This window comes from Bos javanicus, chromosome 1 (assembly GCF_032452875.1).
Source record: "Bos javanicus breed banteng chromosome 1, ARS-OSU_banteng_1.0, whole genome shotgun sequence".
NCBI classification, from domain to species: domain Eukaryota; kingdom Metazoa; phylum Chordata; class Mammalia; order Artiodactyla; family Bovidae; genus Bos; species Bos javanicus.
In genome coordinates this window covers 129,516,804-129,539,433 of record NC_083868.1, presented here as the reverse complement: position 1 = coordinate 129,539,433, position 22,630 = coordinate 129,516,804, and the positions used below count along the sequence as shown (strand labels likewise).

At 45.7% G+C, this 22,630-nt stretch overlaps 1 protein-coding gene and 1 non-coding gene across 3 annotated transcripts in view; one reads left to right on the top strand and one right to left on the bottom strand.

The window, feature by feature from the left end:
- Nucleotides 1-6,145: 6,145 nt before the first annotated feature.
- RBP2 (retinol binding protein 2) overlaps nt 6,146-22,630 on the bottom strand; it is a 31,376-nt gene continuing 14,891 nt past the window's right edge. For both annotated transcript variants that reach the window (XM_061420358.1, XM_061420367.1), the window contains exons 3-5: nt 16,307-16,485; nt 7,911-8,012; nt 6,146-6,400 (exon numbers count right to left, since the gene is read on the bottom strand). In XM_061420358.1, the coding sequence (XP_061276342.1) occupies nt 6,350-6,400; nt 7,911-8,012; nt 16,307-16,485 (332 nt within the window). In that variant the 3' untranslated portion in view covers nt 6,146-6,349. The remainder of the gene's footprint in view (nt 6,401-7,910; nt 8,013-16,306; nt 16,486-22,630) is intronic.
- Nucleotides 12,069-12,197, top strand: LOC133255324 (small nucleolar RNA SNORA33). Its single transcript, XR_009738922.1, has one exon. It is a non-coding gene; the product is annotated as a small nucleolar RNA SNORA33 (small nucleolar RNA).

The window sequence follows — 22,630 nt, the reverse complement described above, 5'->3', positions numbered from 1 at the left end:
CCTCTCTGAACACCAATTAAGGACCCAGGTCTATTGAGCTCTTGTAAACATACCTGCTCTGTATTGACTTGCCAATTTCATTTAAAGAAAACTTCCTATGCTTACGGCTTCCCAGGTGGTTCAGTGGTAAAGAATCCACCTGCAATGCAGATGCAGGAAACTCGGGTTCCATCCCTGGGGTTGGGAAGATCCCCTGGAGAAGGGAATGGCAACCCGCTCCAGTATTCTTGCCTGGAGAATCCCACTGACAGAAGAGCCTGGCAGGTTACAGTCCAGGGGGTCACAGAGAGTCTGACGTGACTGAAGTGACCGAGCACGCACTCATGCTTCAGGGTGTGTGTAGGGGGAACAAAACTAGAGACAGTCTCTGGGGTGTGTCTCAGCTGCTGCTCTGCCTGGTTAGTCAAGGTTGTGTCTGCATCTCTCTGCCCTTACTCAAGGTGAACAGGGGCTCCATCCCAAGTCCCTCTCCTCCTCCCCCTCCTGCCCCATCTTCTCTTATTCTCCTCTTCCCTCCCCTCCCTTCCCCTCTCCTCCCTCTGCCCTTCCCCTCTCCTCCCTCTGCCCTTCCCCCTCCCCTCTCCCATCCCGTCCCCTCCTTTCTCTCCCCCTCTCCCTCTCCTCCTCTCTCGCCTCCCTCCTGGTGTCATCATCACTTCCTGGCCTCAAGAGTGTCTTTGCAGCCTGGCCCTCTTTCAGCCCTAGCCCGGCCTCCTGCCCCAGCAGGGAGGTAAGGTGTAGGGGGTGGCACTTGGCACTGGAGCGTGGCAGTGGGTAATGGGAAAGGCACGTGCGCTTTGCAGTCACTGCTCTGTCAACGTCCTTTGCAGCAGGCCTAACCCAAGCCCACGACCTTCTTTGGCCCTCTCTCCCCTCGGCTGCTAAGCTGCATTGAGGCTCCTTCTCCCTCTTCCCCAAACTCACACCATCCTGTGGCCTCACTTCCTCTCAGAGCTTCGTGCAACCACCACCTAGTACAGGGGCCCCTCCCAGCATCTCTCATCTTCCTCGCCTGCATCCTAAAACCACCCCCTGGCCCTAACATGGGTCCCTCATCGCTTCTTCATATGAATGACTTATTGCAGCAGCCTGAGTCCCTTTCCTCACCTCCATCCCTCCTGCCAACAGTGGCCGAGCATCACTGCTGGCCTATGAGTTGAATCACATCACTTGGCTCTCAGAAGCCTGCACTGACCCCCATGATGCTCCCACTGAGGCCCAGCAAGGCCTTCATAACCTACCTTGGTTGAGAAACTACCTTCTTCACTCAGCTCCTCACTTACCATCACAGGTGGATGTGGCGCGACCACCACCCCAAGCCCTCGCTGCCTTTCTGCCTCCTGCTTCGGCCACTTCCTTCTCTGCTGTGCCCTGTCCCCATCATCCACCATCATCCTCCAGGGCCTGAATGCCTCCCCTGTCACAAACCGGCTCCAGAGTGTGACATCACTTCTGTTACAGGGCTCAGCCACATGGGCAGCAGTCCTGATTCCACACAGCAGAAAGAACTGTGTGGGTGGTTCACATGACCTTTGGCCACCTGCAGAGATGGGCCTGGCTTTTGCTTGATAGTGTGTATGTAAAGTGAATCAATCATGCTTCCCTGAACAAGGTAGTGTTTGTCAATGTGCTTGCCAAGCACCTGTGGGTGCTCACCTGGGGAGCTTATAACAACGTACATTTCTGGACTGTGCCTGCGACCTTAGAGCCAGAATCTTGAAAGGGAGGGGCAGGAATCTGTGTTTCTAATCAAAGTCCTCCTGGTGATCTTTACTTTGGAGGACTATAGTCAGAATCTTAGGGTTAAAGCTTTTAGAAAGCAAATAATTTTAATGAAGGGGATCACTTATTATATATGTACATATAAATATGTGGAACTGGGATGGAGAATGTGTATACATACATGTGTGTGTTAGTCATTCAGTCGTGTCTGATTCTTTGTGACTCCATGGATTGTAGCCTGCCAGGTTCCTCTGCCCATGGGATTTTCCAGGCAATAATACTGGAGTGGGTTGGGGTTGCCATTCTCTTCTCCAGGGGATCTTCCTGACTCAGGGATTGAACCTGGGTCTCCTGCATTGCAGGCAGATTCTTTACCATCTGAGCTGCCAGGGAAGTTCATATATCTATATACATCTGTATATTTATACACACATATTTGTCCCTTAGTATTCATGGGATTGATTTCAGGCCACCCATGGAAACAAAAATTTGGAAATGCTTATATCCCTTATATAAAATGTCATAATACAGTTGACTCTCCACATCTGCAGGTTTTGAATCCATGAATCCAGCCAACCACTGGTCTAAGTTTGGATAATAGTGATATTGGCTGTTGTTTCAGTCACTTGCCAATATCTTACTCAATCCTGACTACTCCTCATGAATCACAGTCCATATTCCTCACTTTGCTGATAGACAGAGGTTGAGAGAGGAGAAGTAACTGCCAGACTGTCACACAGCTACAGGGAGATGGGGCAGGATTTGATCCAAGGGCTGACATGTAAGTCCACACTGAGCCACTTGGCAGCGCTGCTCATTTGTGAGCTGAGGTTTCCATGTGACAAGTTCTCTTTAACTTTCAAGATTCAGCTCCCAGGTATACAGTTAACCCCAGCCTTATAGTTAACCCCAGCCTTATAACAACTTTGAAGGCTGGGGTCCTGAAAGTCTGGGAATCTTTCCCACCAGCGTAACCCCTTCCACTCTGTCCCCAGACAGCCTTGTCAGTACCAGGGCGAGGCAATCCTGTCATGATTTGGTTTTCAAACAGGCTGAAAGAACAGAAACAAGAGGCAGGCAACTTCCTCTACCTCACTCACAGTGAGTGCAGGACTGGGCGACTAGCCAAGGTCCCAAATATTTCCCCTGGCTTTAATATAGGCACCTCTAGGGACTTCCCTGGTGGTGCAGTGGTTGAGACTCCACACTCCAATACAGGGGACATGGGTTTGATCCCTGCTCAGGGAACTAAGATCCCACATGCTGCATGGTGTGGCCAAATAAAGTTAAAGCATAAATAAATAAAATCATAAAACATAGATAAAATGGGTACCTCTCATTTGACCATTTCTGATGAGTTCAGATGCATTTTAGTTGAAAAAGAATGATCAGTAGCATGAATACTGCCACAGCAAGTCTTTCACACCATATGTAAAGTAATTCAGTTACTCTCCATTTGCAGGAAAAAAATATACTGAGAAAATCCCACTTGGGAAATGAGGGTTTTAAATGAAGTCATTTGTCCTCTCTCATTGAGTGCAGATGTACAGTGTTTCCAAAACACCCTGTGGACAGGAAACACTGCAGGGTGAAGGGAATGCTGGGGTTTAAGGTCAAGCTTCTTGGCTGAAGGCCTTTGCAGGGCTTTAAAGACACTAATTCTCACTCTGCATTCCCAAGAAGAGGATGTAGTTCTCTGCAGTTCTGAAGTTCATTTGACCACGAAGATTTGCACAGAATCTTGGGGGGCTACCATTCCCTAGAATACACTTTGAAGAAACTAGGATCAAGAATTACTAATAAATATAAGTAATATATAAGTAATTCTCAACCATGGGGAGAACTCCCACCTCCCCTGGGTCCCCAGCCAGCATGAAGCTCCATGGGTCACTTCCTTGGACATCACATGGCTTTGGGGGAGCACAGATTGCCAGCAAGCCCATGTCACAGCCTCCTGTCACAAGGGCTTGAGCCAAGACTGACCCTGGGTCACTCAGGCAGCTGGCAGCCTTTCTCTCCATCCCCAAACCCATTTAGGATGTTTGGGATCAATGATCATTCAAATCATACCAGAGTGTGCTAACACTACCTGCTACCCCTCCTGGCATGAGCCTACTTTTCAAAGGCAAGGCTTGTCTGATTGTGAGATCCTCATTACTGAGGAGTGAGGAGATGCCTTCCCAGGACCCCACGAATGATCCACCTTAAATCCATCCCTGTTAACTACTCTGCTGTTTCAGGTGCGCTATTCCACTTGTGTACCCAGCAGGAAAATACAGTGCTGCTCAGAGTAACGAACCTAATGTTCTGGAAGCACCGGAGGCCTTGGAGGAGCTGACCTCTTGCTACTTAGCATCCACTCATCTGGACCCCTGGGGTTGTGGAGGGAGTAACTCTACATAACGACTGGAGCTAGGAGAGCCCTTACACATTCCAGGTCCTGTTCCAAGCAATCTGTTTGTATTAACTTACTTAATCCTCACAGTGACCCATCCCAGTGGAGAAGATGTTATTTTTATCTTCTCCATTTTATGGAGGAGGAAAACAAGGATAGAGAGTCAAATGATCTGCCTATGGTGACCCCGGTAAGAAGTGGCGCAATAGGACCTGAACTCAGGTTACCTCGCAGAGCTTCGTGACCTCTCTGCCAGCGTGCTGGTCTGCCTGGAGCTGTAGGGCAAAGGGCTGACCTGAACCAAGAGAGCTGGTACTGCAGACCTGCAGAGGCTTTTAGAGGTAGTTCCACTCAGGCTCTTCCAGGGAAAGAACAAACTGCAAGGCATATGCTTCTTCAAATAGAATCTTGAAGACATAGATGTGCTATCCAAAGGAATGAATCTCAAATAGGCAATGTCCAAGAATTAATAGGGGCTGCTGTGTTGGTCAGAGAATGTTTCCAGGTAAAACAACCCCACACAGAAACTAACAACAAACAAGCAAGGCTAAAAACTAAACTAAAAACTAGACAATAACCAAAGCTTCACAGAAAACCACCATGTAGCCAATCACTTACGCTTATGAATAAAACTGACAGTTCTAGAAATAAATGGGAATAGACTAAAGGTTTCAAAGAAGAGGAGTGATTTTTGATTTTGGTTTAATACCAGCTTTCAAGGAAGGAAGACTGTGTCTATTACTGTTACACACTCCTGTTTAAAACCCATCCAGATGTCTTTTTTTTTTTAATGCTCAAAATTCTCCAAGCCAGGCTTCAGCAATATGTGAACTGTGAACTTCCAGATGTTCAAGCTGGTTAGAAAAGGCAGAGGAACCAAAGATCAAATTGCCAACATCTGCTGGATCATCAAAAAAGCAAGAGTTCCAGAAAAACATCTAGTTCTGCTTTATTGACTATGCCAAAGCCTTTGACTGTGTGGATCACAATAAACTGTGGAAAATTCTGAAAGAGATGGGAATACCAGACCACCTGACCTGCCCCTTGAGGAACCTATATGCAGGTCAGGAAGCAATAGTTAGAAGTGGACATGGGACAACAGATTAGTTCCAAATAGGAAAAGGAGTACGTCAAGGCTGTATATTGTCACTCTGATTATTTAACTTCTATGCAGAGTACATCATGAGAAACGCTGGGCTGGAAGAAGCACAAGCTGGAATCAAGATTCCTGGGAGAAATATCAATAACCGCAGATATGCAGATGACACCACCCTTATGGCAGAAAGTGAAGAAGAACTAAAGAGCCTCTTGATGAAAGTGAAAGTGGAGAGTGAAAAAGTTGGCTTAAAGCTCAACATTCAGAAAACTAAGATCATGGCATCCAGTCCCATCACTTCATGGCAAATAGATGAGGAAACATTGGAAACCTGTGGCTGATTTTATGTTTTTGGGCTCCAAAATTACTGCAGATGGTGATTGCAGCCATGAAATTAAAAGATGCTTACTCCTTGGAAGGAAAGTTATGACCAACCTAGACAGCATATTAAAAACCAGAGACATTACTTTACCAACAAAAGTCCATCTAGTCAAGGTTATGGTTTTTCCAGTAGTCAAGTACGAATGTGAGAGTTGGACTGTGAAGAAAGCTGAATGCCGAAGAATTGATGCTTTTGAACTGTGGTGTTGGAGAAGACTCTTGAGAGTCCCTTGGACTTCAAGGAGATCCAACCAGTCCATCCTAAAGGAAATCAGTCCTGGGTGTTCATTGGAAGGACTGATGTTGAAGCTGAAACTCCAATACTTTGGCCACTTGATGCGAAAAGCTGACTCGTTTGAAAAGACCCTGATGCTGGTAAAGATTGAGGGCGGGAAGAGAAGGGGTCGACAGAGGATGAGATGGTTGGATGGCATCACTGACTCAATGGACATGAGTTCGGGTGAACTCCGGGAGTTGGTGATGGACAGGGAGGCCTGGTGTGCTGTGGTTCATGAGGTTGCAAAGAGTCGGACAAGACTGAGTGACTGAACTGAACTGAAAGAGAAAAAAGGTTTATTCAGGGAGGAAACACACTCCATAGACATAGTGTGGACCATCTCAGAAGTGGGAGAGGCCCAGATATCTTAATAGGCTCTGTCAGGACCAGGGGGGTCCCCATGGCTGCTCCCCAGTGCTGGCAGAGAACCCTTCACGGCGAGCATGGAGTGCATGCTCAGTAGGCCCTCCTCAAACCATCACTTCTTCTTGAACACTTGACGGCATACCTGGTCGCCGCACGTCAGCTCCTGCAACACCAAAAAGCAGGTGAGCGACTAACAAGCCAGGCCTTCCTTCCACCCACCCCCAGCCCTCTGGGTGTCCGAGTCGGAGAGGAGGGGAGCTGGAATAAAGAGAACAGTTAGTCATTCCAGGCAAAGAGCATTTCAGAGACCAAATCAGCTGGTGTGCCCTGCAGGTAGCAGTAATTTGATTTTGACACTTGAATTGAGCTTGAACAGCTATAAAAACGAAAAATGCAAAGAAATTACCCTCTTGGGCGGGATTTCTCCTACTCTCATCATTAAAGCAACATTGCTTAATTTACAAAAGGCAGCAAAGCCACGGTGAAGGGAAGGATCTGAAAGGGGAGTGTTTGGAAGGCCTGGTGAGGGGTTTTCTGGTCTCTGGTAGGTTGGGCTGTAGAGGGACTCCTCCAGGCCTGCCTGGGTAAAATAGATGCTGCCTTTCATCTGGACAGAGGGAGTCCCCACGCCTTACCCACATCTCATGACCCTTTGAGGGGAGAGGAAAAACACAAGTGTGGGACAACTACAAAAATCTTTCCAGTTGACAATGAATCCATTGTCTTAGCCACAGGGACCACCAGGGTTTGTACTACAATTAAAAAAATCTATCATCCAAACCAGAGCACGTAGGGAAAACCATCGATGGAAAACATGGTGACTCCCTCCCATTCATCACTGATTGACATTGCCTCTGAAATAAAGATCTCAGGTGAGGCAAGACTGGCTCTGAAGGACACCCTGTGACCTGAATACTGACGCTGGAGGCAGGTATCTGCCTGACTCTACAGGTGAATGAATGAACGAGTGAAGAGCCATCCACTGAATGAGTCATTCAGTTAACAAATGAGTGACTGAATGCATGAAGGAGTGAAAGATTTTTCACTCTTTGAATGTTGGATGCATCAATTTTAAAGACTGAAGTGTGAAAAATTAAGCTATCTAGACAGGCGTAATTTATTTAAGGAAATCAGCAATCGTTCCAACTGCTCTGTTCTGGTGCCAAATTAACATAAAATATTTTGGGATCAGGTGGATGTACCTTAGGATGGGAGGGGAGTGCCTGTCGTCTACAGGCAGTTCCCAGGCCCAGCGGCCCGCAGTACAACTTGTCCCCACGACATCCCACCCCTATGGTGACCCCGCTCCTCCGAGGCTCACATCACTGAGGCCTGGTCTCAGCCTCCTCCAGGGCCTCTTAATTCTGTGCCTCACATTTCTCCCTAGCTGGTCTTTAACAGACTCTCTACATTTCTCCTTGGATTTCAGCTTCCTAACTCAGCATTTTGAACTTTCCTTTTAATTGCAGCCATTCACAGAAATAGCCATATAGAGTTCCTCCTGGAGTCCCCTGAGCCAGAAAGGAATGACTTTCTAACTGTATGACCACACTTGTTTGGCTGGTGCTTAGGGGAGGAGGGAGGGCCATTTTTCTTGTCAAAGTGCATGGCGAGGTGAACCAGCAGTTGACAAAAGCACAGTAGAGGGGAGCTAGGTGGACCCTGAGACTTACCAGATACAGCTTGTCCCCCTCAACCCACTGCTTCCAGCCTCGGTTCTCCTTTTCCCCCTTCTGCACGCACACAAGGGCATCACCTTCCCAGACGACCAGAGTCTGCAATGAGAGGTTTCCAGGCAAAATCAAACACATGGTCTTGATGGGGACTGAACGCATGTAACCCGCAGCTGTAGACCCTGCAGCCACTCTCGGGTGCCTGTTTGGCTCCAGGGCAGAGCCCTCAAGCCACAGCCATGCCAGCATCACCCTCCCTACCCCGCCCCAGACTCCTTTCCACTCACACTCTTCATTCCAGCCAGACCGGCTAATCATGGCTAGTTCTGTTCTCTTGGAAAGATTTCTATTCTTCCATTTTACCATATGGTAAAGACAGTATTCTAGATCAGTGGGGGAAAATGATGATGAATTTAACTATGCTGCCATGTAAATTTTCTGGGAGGGAAAAATACCCCAGTGTCAACAGATACATAACAAACTGGGAAAAGTAGTTGTAACTCATATCAGACAAAGACCTGATTTCCTTATATGCAAAGTGAAAGTGAAAGTTGCTCAGTCATGTCTGACTCTTTGTGACCCTGTGGACTATACAGTCCATGGAATTCTCTAGGCCAGAATACTGGAGTGGGTAGCCTTTCCCTTCTCCAAGGGATCTTCCCACCCCAGGGATTGAACCCAGGTCTCCCGCATTGTGGGCAGATTCTTTACCAGCTGAGCCACAAGGGAAGCCCTCCTATAAATCAATGAGGCGAAGATCATTAATCTAATAGGAAATTCAACACAGGACACCAAACCAACAACTTATAAGGAGAAAAAAAAACACCCTAAGAGCCTATTATACAGAGTGAAGTAAGTCAGAAAGATGAAAATAAATATCATATGTTAACACACACACACACACACACTCACACACACACAGGAATCTGGGAAGATGGTGCTGATGAACCTATTTGGAGGGCAGCAGTGGAGACGGAGATGTAAAGAACAGACTTGTAGACATAGGAGGGGAAGGAGAGGGTGCGACAGACTGAGAGTAGCATGGAAACATACATCACCATGTGTAAAATAGATAATCAGTGGGAGTTTGGCTGTGTTTTGCAGGGAGCTCAAACCCGGTGATCTGTGACAACCGGAAGGGTTGAGATGGAGTGGGAAATGGGAGGGAGGTTCAGGAAAGAGGTGATATATGTTTACCTCTGGCTGATTCATGTTGATCTATGGTAGAAACCAACACAATATTGTAAAGCAATTGTCCTCCAATTAAAAATAAATAAATTTAAAGTACAGGCAAAAAAACCAAAACCAAAACCAAAACCACCCTAGCAGGTGGCTTTTAAACATAAAAAACATATTCAACCTCACTTACAATAAGAGAGATGCACATTTTAAGGTTGTTTGTTTTTCAGATACAATTCATCCTGTGGTCAAAGATCAAAGAGTCTAATAACACATTGAGTTGGAGGGGATGCTGAGAAACATGGGCCCTCATACAGGGCCAGTGGGTATATAAATCGGTATGAATCTTTTTGAGGGCAATTTTACATTACCTTTGGAAATATAACATTGATCTAGAAATTCTACTTCTGGGAATTCTCCCTGCAGGAAACACATTGGAGGACTGCCCATTGGGGGGCAAGAATAAAGGCAGGGAAACTCCCTAGTTAGCAGGGGGCTGCACGGATCACTCCAAAGTTAACCTTGTCATCCAGAACCAGGAGGTGGACTTTCCCTTGGTCTTGGGTTTTCTCCAGGCAGCCCTGCTGACCAATTAGCACAGAGAAGGTAGCAGAGATGCAGAGCTTGTGATGGACAACCTGGCTGAGTTGACCAGCGGGTTGGAGATGCCACAAAAGGCTCCAACCTCTTATTAAATTTATATATTTACAAAGTTCACATCCCGCCCCACTTCTCCTCCTTCTTTTCCCTCTTTACCTGTCTTATTACTTGCCTAAGGACAATCTGTGCTATCCCTAAGTGGTCCTCCAAGCCACCCACCTCTGTGCCCACATTAGGCTTGCACATGAAGTGATGATATCATTCCCATCCAGGCAGTGGTGGTGTGTAGGTACTGCCATTCTTCAAGGATGACCCTGCTGTGAGCTGGTTTTCTTCCAAGTATGTGCAAACCATATTATACCTCTATGAATGATATTATGCTAAGGACCAGACATTTATTTCCCCTCTATCTTGCAAACCCAGTTGGTGATAAACAAATCTGTGTGTTTATTTTAATTCACTGTCCTTGCAACTTCAGGTCTATCTTTTTTTTTGGTAGAAATCTGTTTTCTACAGATTGTTAAGTCTACCTATTTCTAAAATAATATTTGACCTTGACCAAATTAAATATTTTATGTACAATTTTATTTCTCCTTATTTGACTCCTCAGCCCATCACAGCATTGTTTGTTACAGCAAAGGCCTGGAAGCCTCATAAATCCCATCAGTGCGCGACTGGTTAAATATAGTGTGGTTCCTCCCTGTTCTGCAGTCCTTGGAAGGAGGAGGCAGTTCTATATTATGGAGAAGCACAATCTCCATAGTGTATAGTTTAAGTTAAAGAAGCAAGGAGGAAGGCCATGTACATGAAAGAAAGAGGGATTGGGGATGCACGCATATGTTTTGAATATGTTCTCTGCAAGGAGGCAAGAAAATCTTTAATAGTGGTTGTCCCTGGGGAAGGAACTGAGGGGCTGGGGGCCAGGATAGGAAGGAATTTATATATTAATATTCCCCCAATTAATTTAGCGATAAAATTTTACATGTTTAATAAAGAAAATATATCTCTTCTTCCTTCAGGGCCATCCCAAGCCTCACATTTTTTAATGTCTTAGAGAAACTTAATTCATAGGTTGTTCTTTTTGTCCTTTTGGAAGGAATTTATTATCTGGAATATTCCAGAGATTCCTCCCAAATAGACAAGAAAGGACTCACATCTTCTGTTTGGGCAAGGACAGTGTCTTCTAGTCCCCTAGCCCATATTGTCTTACACACCAAGGACACCTAATGCATGTTGACTGAAGGAATGTCTGTCTCCAATAGACAATAAACTTCATAAAAGAAGAGGCCATGGCAGCTGTTCATTTCTTCAGCCCCAGACTCAGCATAGTCATCAGCATATAGGAGGTCCCTGAGACGCACTGCTGAATAAGTCTGTGATTAAATGATTTTGTTGAAATGGAATCTTGAGGATAAATCCACATGGGGAAATAAATGAGCATGTGTATATGTTTTTCACTGATAGTTCTTGAAAGTGTCTTAGTCATCCCGCCTTCTTGCTTTAGTTCTGGTATCACCGGAGTGTACACGTGTCCATTAACATGGACACTAGATGGTAATTGTCATCTACTTGTCTGTTACTTCAAGAGGCTGTGAGATTTTTGAGGGCAGGAAAGGGGGTCTGATTCATTATTTATCAATAGCTCCCAGGCCTCACAGGTAGTGGGGGCTTAACAAATTTGTGGAAGGAACAAAGGAGAAAAATGTTGGCGCATGAGGGCTTGTCCCAATGTCTTCTTTTAATAACTCATGTTAGGGAACAAGATTAACTAAAAGTTATTCTGACCCCAGAGTAAATTGATTACTAATGAATTGTGGTAATACCTATAATACTGTAGCTACACTCCTACATGAAGCAAACAATCAGAAGGGAGAAGAAAATGGTTATAGGAACTAAAATGCCACCACTCAATTTGCTTTTAGTTGGTGTCCTTTATCCATGCATTGGAAGAGGCTTTAAAAAGAGATTCAATTGCCTTCACAGATCTTGAGTTTGAGGAGATGGATATAAGAGCGGAAAACCACTGGTTCTGGGCCATGCAGAAGAGGGAGAGTGGTGTTCCATGAAGATGAAGAGGATGACTTGTAGGAAATTAGAAAAGGCAGTTGGCCTCACACTGCAATTTCCCCATCACCGTGTCCAAAGTAAAGTCATTCAGTCATGTACGACTCTTTGGGAACCCATGGACTTAGGCTATGAGGCTCCTCTGTCCATGGAATTTTCCAGGCAACAGTACTGGAGTGGGTTGCCATTTCCTTCTCCAGGGGATCTTCCTGATCCAGGGATTGAACCTGGGTCTCCCACATTGCAGGCAGACACTTTACCATCTGAGCCACCAGGGAAGCCCACAAAGTTAACACCATTAAAAACAGCCCATGATAGCCAGTCAATGAATCTGCTTACCTGAATGTGTTTCTGCAGAAACACGTTTAGAAAAAGCTGGCAAAAGCCATGTTATGAGACTATAAGACACTGAAGTCATTAAAGCCCCTGAAAATGGCCACAAGAAAACAACAATAACAACAACCTTTTGTGGTAAATTAGATACAGGTATTGTGTCAATGTTAAAGAAAAAAATGTGTATATACTAGAAAGAGTAAGAAGAAATGATAAAGCAAATGAGGCAAAATGTCAACAATTGGTCACTCTTGGTGAAGAGTGTACAGATAGTCTTGGTTATATTCTTGAAACTTCTCTGTAAATTTGAATCACTCCGAAATAAATTTTATTTAAAGGAAAGTAACAGCTCTTTAAATTATGAGCAGTGAAGGACACTATTAGCATGTTAAAACCCTCCCCAGTACATCTGTTCTCTTCTAAGCGGCAGTTCTGCCTCCTGCCTCCCCAGGTAGGGCCCCTCCTGCAGAGTCGGTTTTCCCTGGGCTCTCATGGGTCCTCTCAAAATCATGACTCTAACCACCATCTTTATATCTGTTTTCCCTACCATTATTTTTTAATCGAGATATAATTCTGATAAGATAAAATTCAGCCTTTTATAGCATATGATTCAGTCATTTTTAGTATATTCACAGGGTTGTAAGGCCATCTCCACTAATTAAATCTAGAACATTTTCATCAACCCCAAAAGAAACCCAGTGCTATGCTATGCTAAGTCACTTCAGTCGTGTCTGACTCTATGCGACCCCATAGACAGCAGTCCACCAGGCTCCCCTGTCCCTGGGATTCTCCAGGCAAGAACACTGGAGTGGGTTGCCATTTCTTTCTCCAATGCATGAAAGTGAAAAGTGAAAGTGAAGTCGCTCAGTTGTGTCCGACTCTTAGTGACCCCATGGACTGCAGCCTAACAGGCTCCTCGGTCCATGAGATTTTCCAAGCAAGAGTACTGGAGTGGGGTGCCATTGCCTTCTCCAAAGAAACCCAATACCTGTTAGTAATGGCAACCATTAATGTCTCTACAGATTCACCTATTCTAGACATGTCGTATAAATGATACAATATGTAGCCTTTTGGCTTTGTCTTCTCACTTAGCATAACAGTTTCCAAGTTTATCCATGTTATAGTACGTGTGAATGCACTTCATTCCTTTATATGGCTGCATGACATTCTGTGGCGTGAACATCAATTACTGCTTCTTAGTTTTATTTTACTTTGGGTAGCTTGTGTATTTTATTTTTTTAAACTTTTTGTTTTATATTAGAGTATAGCCAATTAACAGTGTTGTGATAGTTTCCAGTGGACAGCAGTGGGACTCAGCCATACCTATACATGTATCCATTCTCCCCAAAACTCCCTAGCTTGTGTATTTTTGATAGAGCTTTAAATTCTGAGAAATAAGTAAGTGTAGGAAGCTAGTAATGTATACAACCCACAGGAAGGAAGAAGGCGGTCCCTGAGTCCCTCAGAAAAGAGTCAAATGCATGACCAATGTGGTTTCATCACTCCTGTCCTTGGACATCACAGAACTGGGCCCTGCAGGGCCCTGAAGGGCCTCTGCTGCAACTCTGCCCCCAACCTCTCTCCTCCAAACTGCTGGACGAGATTTTCAGAGGGGCTCATGCAAATGACCAAGGAGTTAAGAAAGTGATGTCCTAGATCCTGGAGATTAAGAGGACGAGGAGCAGAGGAGCACTACACGCAAACGTGCACATGCATACAGAGCAATTTCTGCGTGCACTCGGGTGTGCTATCAAGCGTGAGCAATAGAAATTAATCAGAGACTTAGACTCACCCACTTTCTCCCCTCCCTTTTCAGCTAAAGGGTTGTAGTTAGGTTACAAGAAGAAGGTAGTGCTGAGGGCACCTGCTCTGTTGTATTTCTCATGGGAACAGCCCATGCTGAAGGCTGGGAAAACTGTCTGGGTACTTCTCAGCCCCTCCCCATTGTGTGTGTGTGTGTGTGTGTGTGTGTGTGTGTGTGTGTGTTATGTATGTTTATCAGCCCTGGCTTTTTGCTGCAGGCAAAACATCAACCAGTGAGAAAGGAGAATTATCTCTCTCTGCAGGGCTAAGAGCTGATCTGGGAGAGAGGATGGATGGCTCTCAGAGGGGACAGTGTGCGGAAGGGAGAGGCAGAAGGGTAGGCATAATCAGATGGAGTCCTTTAAGAGTCATGAAGGATCAAAAGGACATGATCTATTTCAGCAAAAGTGAGTTCTTCAACATCAAAGGTGATAAAAGAATGAGTCAGAGGACAGGCCTGCTTTTCAACAGCCCACACCCAAAACTGAGAAGTGAGGGGAAAATGAATCATTTAGAACTGATTAGGTTAGAACAGCAGAGGGATGCAAAAATCCTGAGACAAATCTTCCTATCAGTTCTGGTGTCTGATGATTTGGCCTTGCAGCTACACAGTTCAGAAAAGCCTTGAAGATCCAGCAAACCCTGGGGGAGTGATTCCACAAGGGCTGAGCTTCGGGTCTCCTGCCAAGACTGCTCTGATGGAAACATTTCCAAAGTGCTTTCCATTTCCCACTTTTCTTCAGCAGGGGCATTAAACGCCATTCAACCCAGACTCAATGGCTGAGATGATCAATGTCTCAGGACAACTTGATTGAGAAATAAAATATTGCTTTCTTGGCTTTAGAGTTGTCCTCAGAGAATGATGACCTCTTTTCCTCCACATGCCAGGAGAGGAGCCAGAGCTCTGGGGGAAGAGTTGAGACCTGCAACTTTGAAGGAGCTCCTGGAAGCACCAGAAAGAGTGGGACTCTGGGGTGAGAGGTGCTTACAGGGAAAGGGGAAGCACAGGCTGGTGGGTCCTGCTTCCTTGTGACCCTCCAAGAGGCTGGCCCTCTGTAGAGGTGAGAGCATGGATAACTGGGCACAGGAGCCTTAGTCCAGCTCTCCTCAGCTTGGGAGTCAAGAGAGAGGTCCTGGTGGCCGCATTGGCAGAGAGGGAGTGGGTACCATGAGGCTTCAAGCTGCCCACTCCTGTATGAACTGCACGGGCTTGTGCTGGACTGTGCAATCTCAGGGCACTTGTATGATGCTAAGATTTGGGTGTGGGCATCCTTAAATTGGATTTCTTCTTATTTGTGTTTGTTGGGACTACCCACATGCAATTAGATTTGGAAAACCAAAGACGTTCACACTGATCGTGAGTGTGGACATGACTGAGATTGGATTTCTCCCCATTTGTGTTTGTTGAGACTACCCAGGTAATTGCATTTGGAAAACCAAAGACATTCACACTGAGCATGAGTGTGGACAGTACAAGAGTCAGTCACTGGGCTGTGATACCATGAGGTGACACAGGAGGAGAGAAGGACCTGCTGTTGGCCTCATGTTCCCCACCACTACCCCACTTCTCCCTGCTACTACCAATTTCTGCCTTATTCCTGAAGGCCCCTTGGGTGAGGCCTGCCTCTTCTGCAGACTCCAGTTCTCAGGCTTGGAGATCACTTCTCACCCTGCACTCAGTTGTCGGCTTGCCTTAGGTGCCTCCCTATATCCAAACAGTTTAAGCAGCTGGAAGTCTGCCTTCTGACACACAGAGGGTTTCCTTGATTATGTCCTGCAAGTTAAGGTGAGGCTGAGACTGAAAATGCAAACTTGACAGAGATTTCTCTGAGTTACTAGGATTGGAGAAAGCCTGACTTCGTCTAGTCTACTGATTTTTGGGTGTGGTTTGCATTGCAATTTTCTAAAAGATAAATAGATAAATCAGTTGGGATAATCGAAAATGGAGATATTTCATGTAAGAACATATGAATGCTCAACAGCTCCTGAAAAGAATAAAAACTCTAGCAACATGAGGGCTTCATCCTCTATGGCAATGCTTGGCTGCTGCTGAGGAGGGCTGCCCTGTGATGAAGCTATGCTGTTTATTTGGCACCATTATCATCCTTCCCTATGTCTCCCCCTGGCCCTCTTCCCTTTGCCTGCTAGGCCCATGTCAGTCTATGAGTCAGTCTCTTACTCTGGATACTTGAGAGGTCAGTATCCTTTAATCTCTCCTTGGCTTATAAGCTTTGTTCAGAGGCCAGCCTGCTTCTTCCCACTAAACTTTCAATACTTGCTTATCCAGCATCATTGAGTCCATCCTAGTGCCACTCTCCTGATGCCTCCAGGTTGTTTCAGTCATTGTTCCCTTGTAAAGCCAAAACCCAGCCCCTGCACCAAGAGCACGCCAGTGAAACCTCTAGCCCGGTCAGTACCTTAACTTTCCGGTCGTCCAGGCCCTTTGTATGCTCTTCAAACTCCACCCCAACTGTGAAATCCACATTATAGTTACGGAATGTGCTCTTGGTTTGCGTCTTGAACTTATCGCCATCTTGCTCAATGATCTTCGTCTGAGTCAGATGGAGGGCGATCTTGCGGGTGGCAAAATCAATATCTGTTGGCACAAGGAGTTGTGGAGGTTATGAGGTGCTCAGCCAGACTCATTCATTTCTTTAACAAGGCCAAGGACTTAAGACCAGAGGTGCGGATCTCAGGCTGGCCACATTTCTTCGCTTAAGTGGGAAGCAAGAGCTGTATTGTATATGGCCAGTCCGGGCATCTCAGCCAACTGTCAGGAAACCCAGGGTCTCTGCGCACCTACTTGGGAGCCCTGATGGGAACAGGAGATAGCAGGCAGGGTTCACCCCTGAGTTGCAACTCCCCAGTGTGTGTGTGTGCACACGTATACACACACATGCATACATATATACAACGTGGACACACCCCTCCCCCACAGGAGCTCCCTTCTATCTACTGACATATTGGTTTCCTCCCAAGAGTCTGCTGAACAGAAGTCTTTGTGGTTTAAAAAGACTGTTTAAAAGCAACCAGTCTAGATCCTGGGTAAAGACAGAACTTTGGTTCATGCTTTCCAAAAGGAAGCATACATACAAACGTCCATTCTATAGCAGCTTTAGGAGGCTGTTGTGCCTTAGTCATGGCCCCCAGCACAGCTTAAACATGCATCAGACACTTAACCAACACTTGCTCAGAGCTTTCTTTTGTTGTCTTTAAGGAAAAGATGATTAATTTTTTATCTTTTTATTACAAAAAATTCCAAACAAACCGAAGTAGAGGGGAGAGTACAAGGAACTCAGCACACTCACCATGCAGAGTTCACTACTGTCCAGTTTTTGTTGCAGCTACTCCATTTACACCTTTTCTTTGCCTTGATATTTTAAAGAAAATCTTATTCATTTCCTAGACACTATTTGTAAGCAAAAGGGAGCATGTCCTTTAATAGTGTATTTCATTTCCTAAGCTTTTCATTTTACAGCAAGAATCTAAGTGCTGAGCCCACCTCCTGCTAACCTCTGTACATAAAATGGCACCCAAGCCAAAATGTTACTGGCCTGTGAAAATGATGTAGAAACAGAGGCTAATACCAGAACTGTTACATTCATATCCTTGTTACAAATGTCATTAAGTTTTCAGTCTCTAGCCAAATCATATTTGATATTTGACCTTAATGCCTGTGAATTTTCTTGCTTCCCTGGTGGCCCAGATGGTAAAGAAGCTGCCTGCAATGCAGGAGACCGGAGTTTGATCCCTGTAAGGAAGATCCCCTGGAGAAGGGAATAGCAACCCTCTTCAGTATTCTTGCCTGGAGAATCCTGGTGGACAGAGGAGTCTGGTGGGCTATAGTCCATGGGGTTGCAAAGAGTCAGACTGCAAAGAGGTCAGGTTGCAAAGAGACATGACTGAGCAACAAACACACACGCTGTGAATTCTCCAGAATCTTTGGATGTCAATCTAAATCTTTAATTTTTTTTTTTTTAGAGACAGTTTACCTAGATGATTTCAAAACACACTGAGATTGATTCTCTCATAACCCAAGGTAATAATGACTTCAAGAATAAGAACAGTTCAAATTCACTGAGTGCTGTTTCTTTGAGAATTCCAGTCCCATCTCTATGGTTGTAGGTGATTAAACTTCACATTGTGTACTATCTGCTGGGGGATAAACACTATTGTGCCCAAGAGTGAGACCAGTAGTTATCAACACTTCATGGAGTAACTTTCAGTTTAGAGAATGAACAGCTCCAGTGGTTGCATCCCGACTCTTTCTGCTATCCTTCCCTGTATAGCAGCGATTCACTTCCCTGAAGTGAAGCATCACTTCACTCACCTTCTTCTCCCATTTCCTTTCTGACCCGTTTCTTTCTGAATCCCTCTTTGGTCACTACCGCTTTCTCTTTCACAAAGGACCAAGAAGAGGTCCAAGCTGGATGCCTGGACCACAGTAGAATCCAGGAAGGATCTCAACTGCATGGTCTTTGGGGTCCTAAATAATATAAAGTCAGCTTTTATCATAAGGGGCTTCCCTGGTGGCTCAGATGGTAAAGAATTCGCCTGCAATGCAGGAGACTTGGGTTTGATTCCTGGGTTGGGAAGACCCCCTGGAGAAGGGAATGGCTACTTGCTCCAGTATTCTTGCCTGGAGAATCCCATGGATGAGTCTGGTGGGCTACAACCATGGGTTTGCAAAGAGTCAGACACGACTGAGCAACAAACACTTTAATCATAAGGGAATAATTTCAAGTTATGTTAGGCAACCCAGAAGGTAAAAGGATTACAAACCATAAATTGAAGAGACCAAAAGGTTCAAGTTGCCCTAAGCTGGTACATGAATGCCAGCTCCTTGCTCAACTACTGTTCATTATTAATACTATTTGTTGAGAACTTGCCACATATAAGAATTCACTGATGGGACCCAAAACTGACTGCCCATCTACATCACCTGGGAAGATGTAAAAAGTATAGATTTCTGAGCCTCATCTCAGACCCTGAACCTCTGGACAATTTTAGACCTTAGATTTCCTTAGGGGGGTGCTTTTTGGGGGAAGACTTCAATTGTTTAAGAAATTTGAAAGCTGCTGTTTAAGCATGAGGTAGGGAAAGTCAAGGCTGGGCCCGAGAACAGGCTCCTCATGCATAGGTATTATGCAGAAGGCAAGCCATCTCCTTGTTCTGCACTTAATGAGGCCATGATGGAGGAATGGCACCCAAGACAAAAACTTTGTAGCATCTGAGCAAGGGACTCTGACATGAAAACCGTGGAGCAGGCTCAATAAAAACGTACAGACTGCAGATGATTGGATGAAAGACAAATCAGCCATGGCAGCCTCCTCATTCTTGTGATGGAGAGGATTTCTTCACCCAACACAGGTGCAGAGAGGATGTCAAGTCGTCCTCTAATAACCCTGGCCACATTGTAATATCATCATAATATGATTAGCATTGCGGTTTTGACCCCACCCCCATGCCTGTGGGTTTCGAGTAGGTGCTGTGGGAAAGATTCAAAATGGAGCCTGGTGGAAGTCCAAATAAGGAATTACAGATGATACAGTCATAGGAGAGGGAAAGGGGAGTCACTCCCACCTAAGCCTGGGAAGATTAAGCCCATATTCACAAACTAAGCTACCCCTATTCACACCCCTCCATGTAAGAACACCTGTGCTCTTCTTCTTCGAGGATCCAACTTCAGCTTCTGCCCTAAATAAACTGCTTCTTTGTACACTCTTCCACACATACTGTGCTTCTAAGAAACTCTGTGCTTGCTTTATAATCTTGGTCTCTTTGTTGAATTCTTTCCTCAAAGGGCAGAAATCTCTCATGGCATCTCACTCGCAAATCTCTCTGATGACATGGAGGCCCAGAGACGTTAAGTGACTTGTCTAAGGTTACACAGTTGAGAAGCAATCAGAAGGGTTTGACAATTGGATGGATGTGTGGAAGATCAAGTTGGGAGGTTAAAACAGAGGTTCTGGGCTTAGGGAACCAACGTAGAACCAGACAAATTGGAGAAAAAATTTTACGGGGGCACTTAGGAGCTAAGTTTTAGCTAAGGTGACTCTGGGGGCCATGCTGTGTGAGAACCTTCGGGGTGATAGTTAAGACATGCCTTGGAATCAACCAGGAATGGTGCCCCATGGTAGAACCTCCCCTGGGAAACTTCACTCACTCCATTCTCTCAGGAAACCCACAGATGAATATCAATTCTATATTATATCCATTTTACTAATGAGGAACCTGGCTTACAGAGGCTGTGCCACTTGCCTTGGATTATATAGTAAGGAAGCAATAGAGGTGGTAATAGAACCTGTAATTGATGGCCTGTCTCCAGGGCCAGCTCTGTGCTCCACAAGCTCTGGGCTGGCCCATCGCATCACATTAGACCACTCCAATTTGTGTGCTTCCAGTAGCTACCCAAGATACCAAGAACTTCTGATTCTACATTTCCCCTGGAGCCAAAAGGGCTTCTTGATCCAACTGTGTGAGCCCTCCCTGTTTGGAGCAGCTGATGTTCCCCAGAGTTCATGTGAACTGTCCCCACCACTCATCAATTGCTTACTAGGCCTATGACTCTACAGGAATTCAGAACTGGAGGAAATACACTCCAACCCTGAATGTTTTCTGATAGCTTCAGCCTTGTGACTTACAAAATGGTACCTGGGCACTTTCAAGCCATACAGCCTGGGTGTTTGGGGGGAAGGTATATAGGCCCCGGGTTTGGGGGGAGATAAATGCCCTCTCTGCCACTGTGAAGCCCCTGGGCATCTTGACCAGCATTCACAGAGCCCAGGGTGCCCCATGGTGTTTGCCATGGGTTCAGTCCATAAAAGACTAGTGGTCAAAATTATTTTCAAATGGGGACTCATGATCAACTAAGTTTGAGAAACGAGGAATTAAAGCCAAGACTGTCTGGCTGTTTTCTATGCTGAAAAACTTTATGGAGCCTTTAATCTGGAAAAGATCCTTTGTAGCTCCAACAGCAGGGTACAAGATGTAGCCTCTCCCAACTTTGCGTGTGTGCTAAGTCGTTCAGTTGTGTCTGACTCTGTTCAACCCTATGGACTGTAGCCTGCAAGGCTCCTCTGTCCATGGGATTCTCCAGGCAAGAATACTGGAGTGGGTTGCTGTGCTGTCTTCCAGGGGAACTTCCTGACCCAGAGATCGAACCTGCTTCTCTTACATCTCCAGCATGGGCAGGTAGGTTCTTTACCACTAGCACCACCTGGGAAGCCCTTTCCCAACCTTACGTGGCTGTAGAACCCTCCATGGTGGGCTTTCCAGCTGGTCAGGGTTTCACAGAACATAATACAGGAAGGGCTGACAAAACCCCTCCTGAGGCCTTTATCTCTGTCTCCTGGTCCCTGCAATTGTGAAAATATCCCCTGTTCAATTTTTTTCCCTTTAAGGCAACAGTTGCTTTGTTTGGAATGGAGGAACATGACCAAGTGGTCAAATATTTCTGATTTAAAAATGAATCCTTCCTTAAAATTGCAAAAAGCTGAAAAAGAATGTCTTCCACCTTCCAGTCGGTATAAACATGTGCTTATGCTAGGCAGAGCCTAATATCATCCTCCGACTCATGTTTCTCTCCTTCTGCCCCAGAAATACAGCCTAATGAGCCAGGTGATGTCTGGGGGTCTAACTTCAGCCACATCCCTGGTCACTAGGGTCCAGATCTGGAAACAGCACAGAGCAGCGGCTGTAAGTGGAGTTATTTACAAACTGCATCAGGCTATTTTGAGGATTAAATGTGATGGTGTAGGAGAGTTTCTGCCTGGGATCCGGTGGCTATGGTAATGGCTCCTTAAGTGTAGCTGCTGGCATCATTGAAATCAGCCCCCTGATTGCAGAGGCTGGTTTCCTCCGAGTCCTTTGCATTTTTCCAGATACTCCCTGTACCTCTGCTCCCTCTGCTCCCCTCTCAACCCAGCCTCACCTGCTCCAGCACGTCCTACCCTTTCTTGCCTCCTTCCTCACCTGCTTTCCAGGCCCAGAATTTTAGCTCCCAGGAGGCACTACCTGATATTCTCCTCTTTTTCATGGGGTTCGTTGTTCTTTTCTCCAAAGTCTCATCTCTGTGAGGACAAGGACAATGTTGGCTTTTTGCTCTGTGTCCCCATAGAACCAGACCCAGGGCTGGGCACACAGTGGGAGCTCAAGAGATACTTATGGATTGGTTAATGTGGGCACTGTGGTCTAGGACCAGGGTTCTCCAAGTGAGGCCCCTGGGCCCGCAAGCAAGTACATGAGAACCTTTTAGAAATGTATATTCTGGGATCCACCCTAAACCTACAGTAGAGGGTTGGGCCCTTCTTGTTTTTACAAGCCTTGCAAGTAATTCTGCACATGTACACATTTAGAATCCCTGGTATAAAAGAGTGAGGGTGAGATCTGGGCAAAGATCCTGTCTCTGATCTTCCAGCTGTGTGACCTCAGAGAAGTCACTTTCCTGTCCTGAGTCTGTTTCTCATAGTAAAGTGGGGAAAGAAAGCTCATTTCATAGCATTATTTATGTAAGGATTCCCTTAGAATGATAAGTAAGTGCTTTACCCAGTGCCAAGGAGCTGGTGGGTATTTGATGCAATTGGCCCCCACTCTTTGGTCTTTTCTGTTCTGGCCAAACAGTGGTCAGGGAGGCCTGCTGTTCTAATGGTTAGAATTCCAGGCTTTCACTGCCAGGGCCCGTGTTCAATCCCTTACCAGGGAACTGAGGTCCTGCAAGCCACACAACATGGCCAAAGATA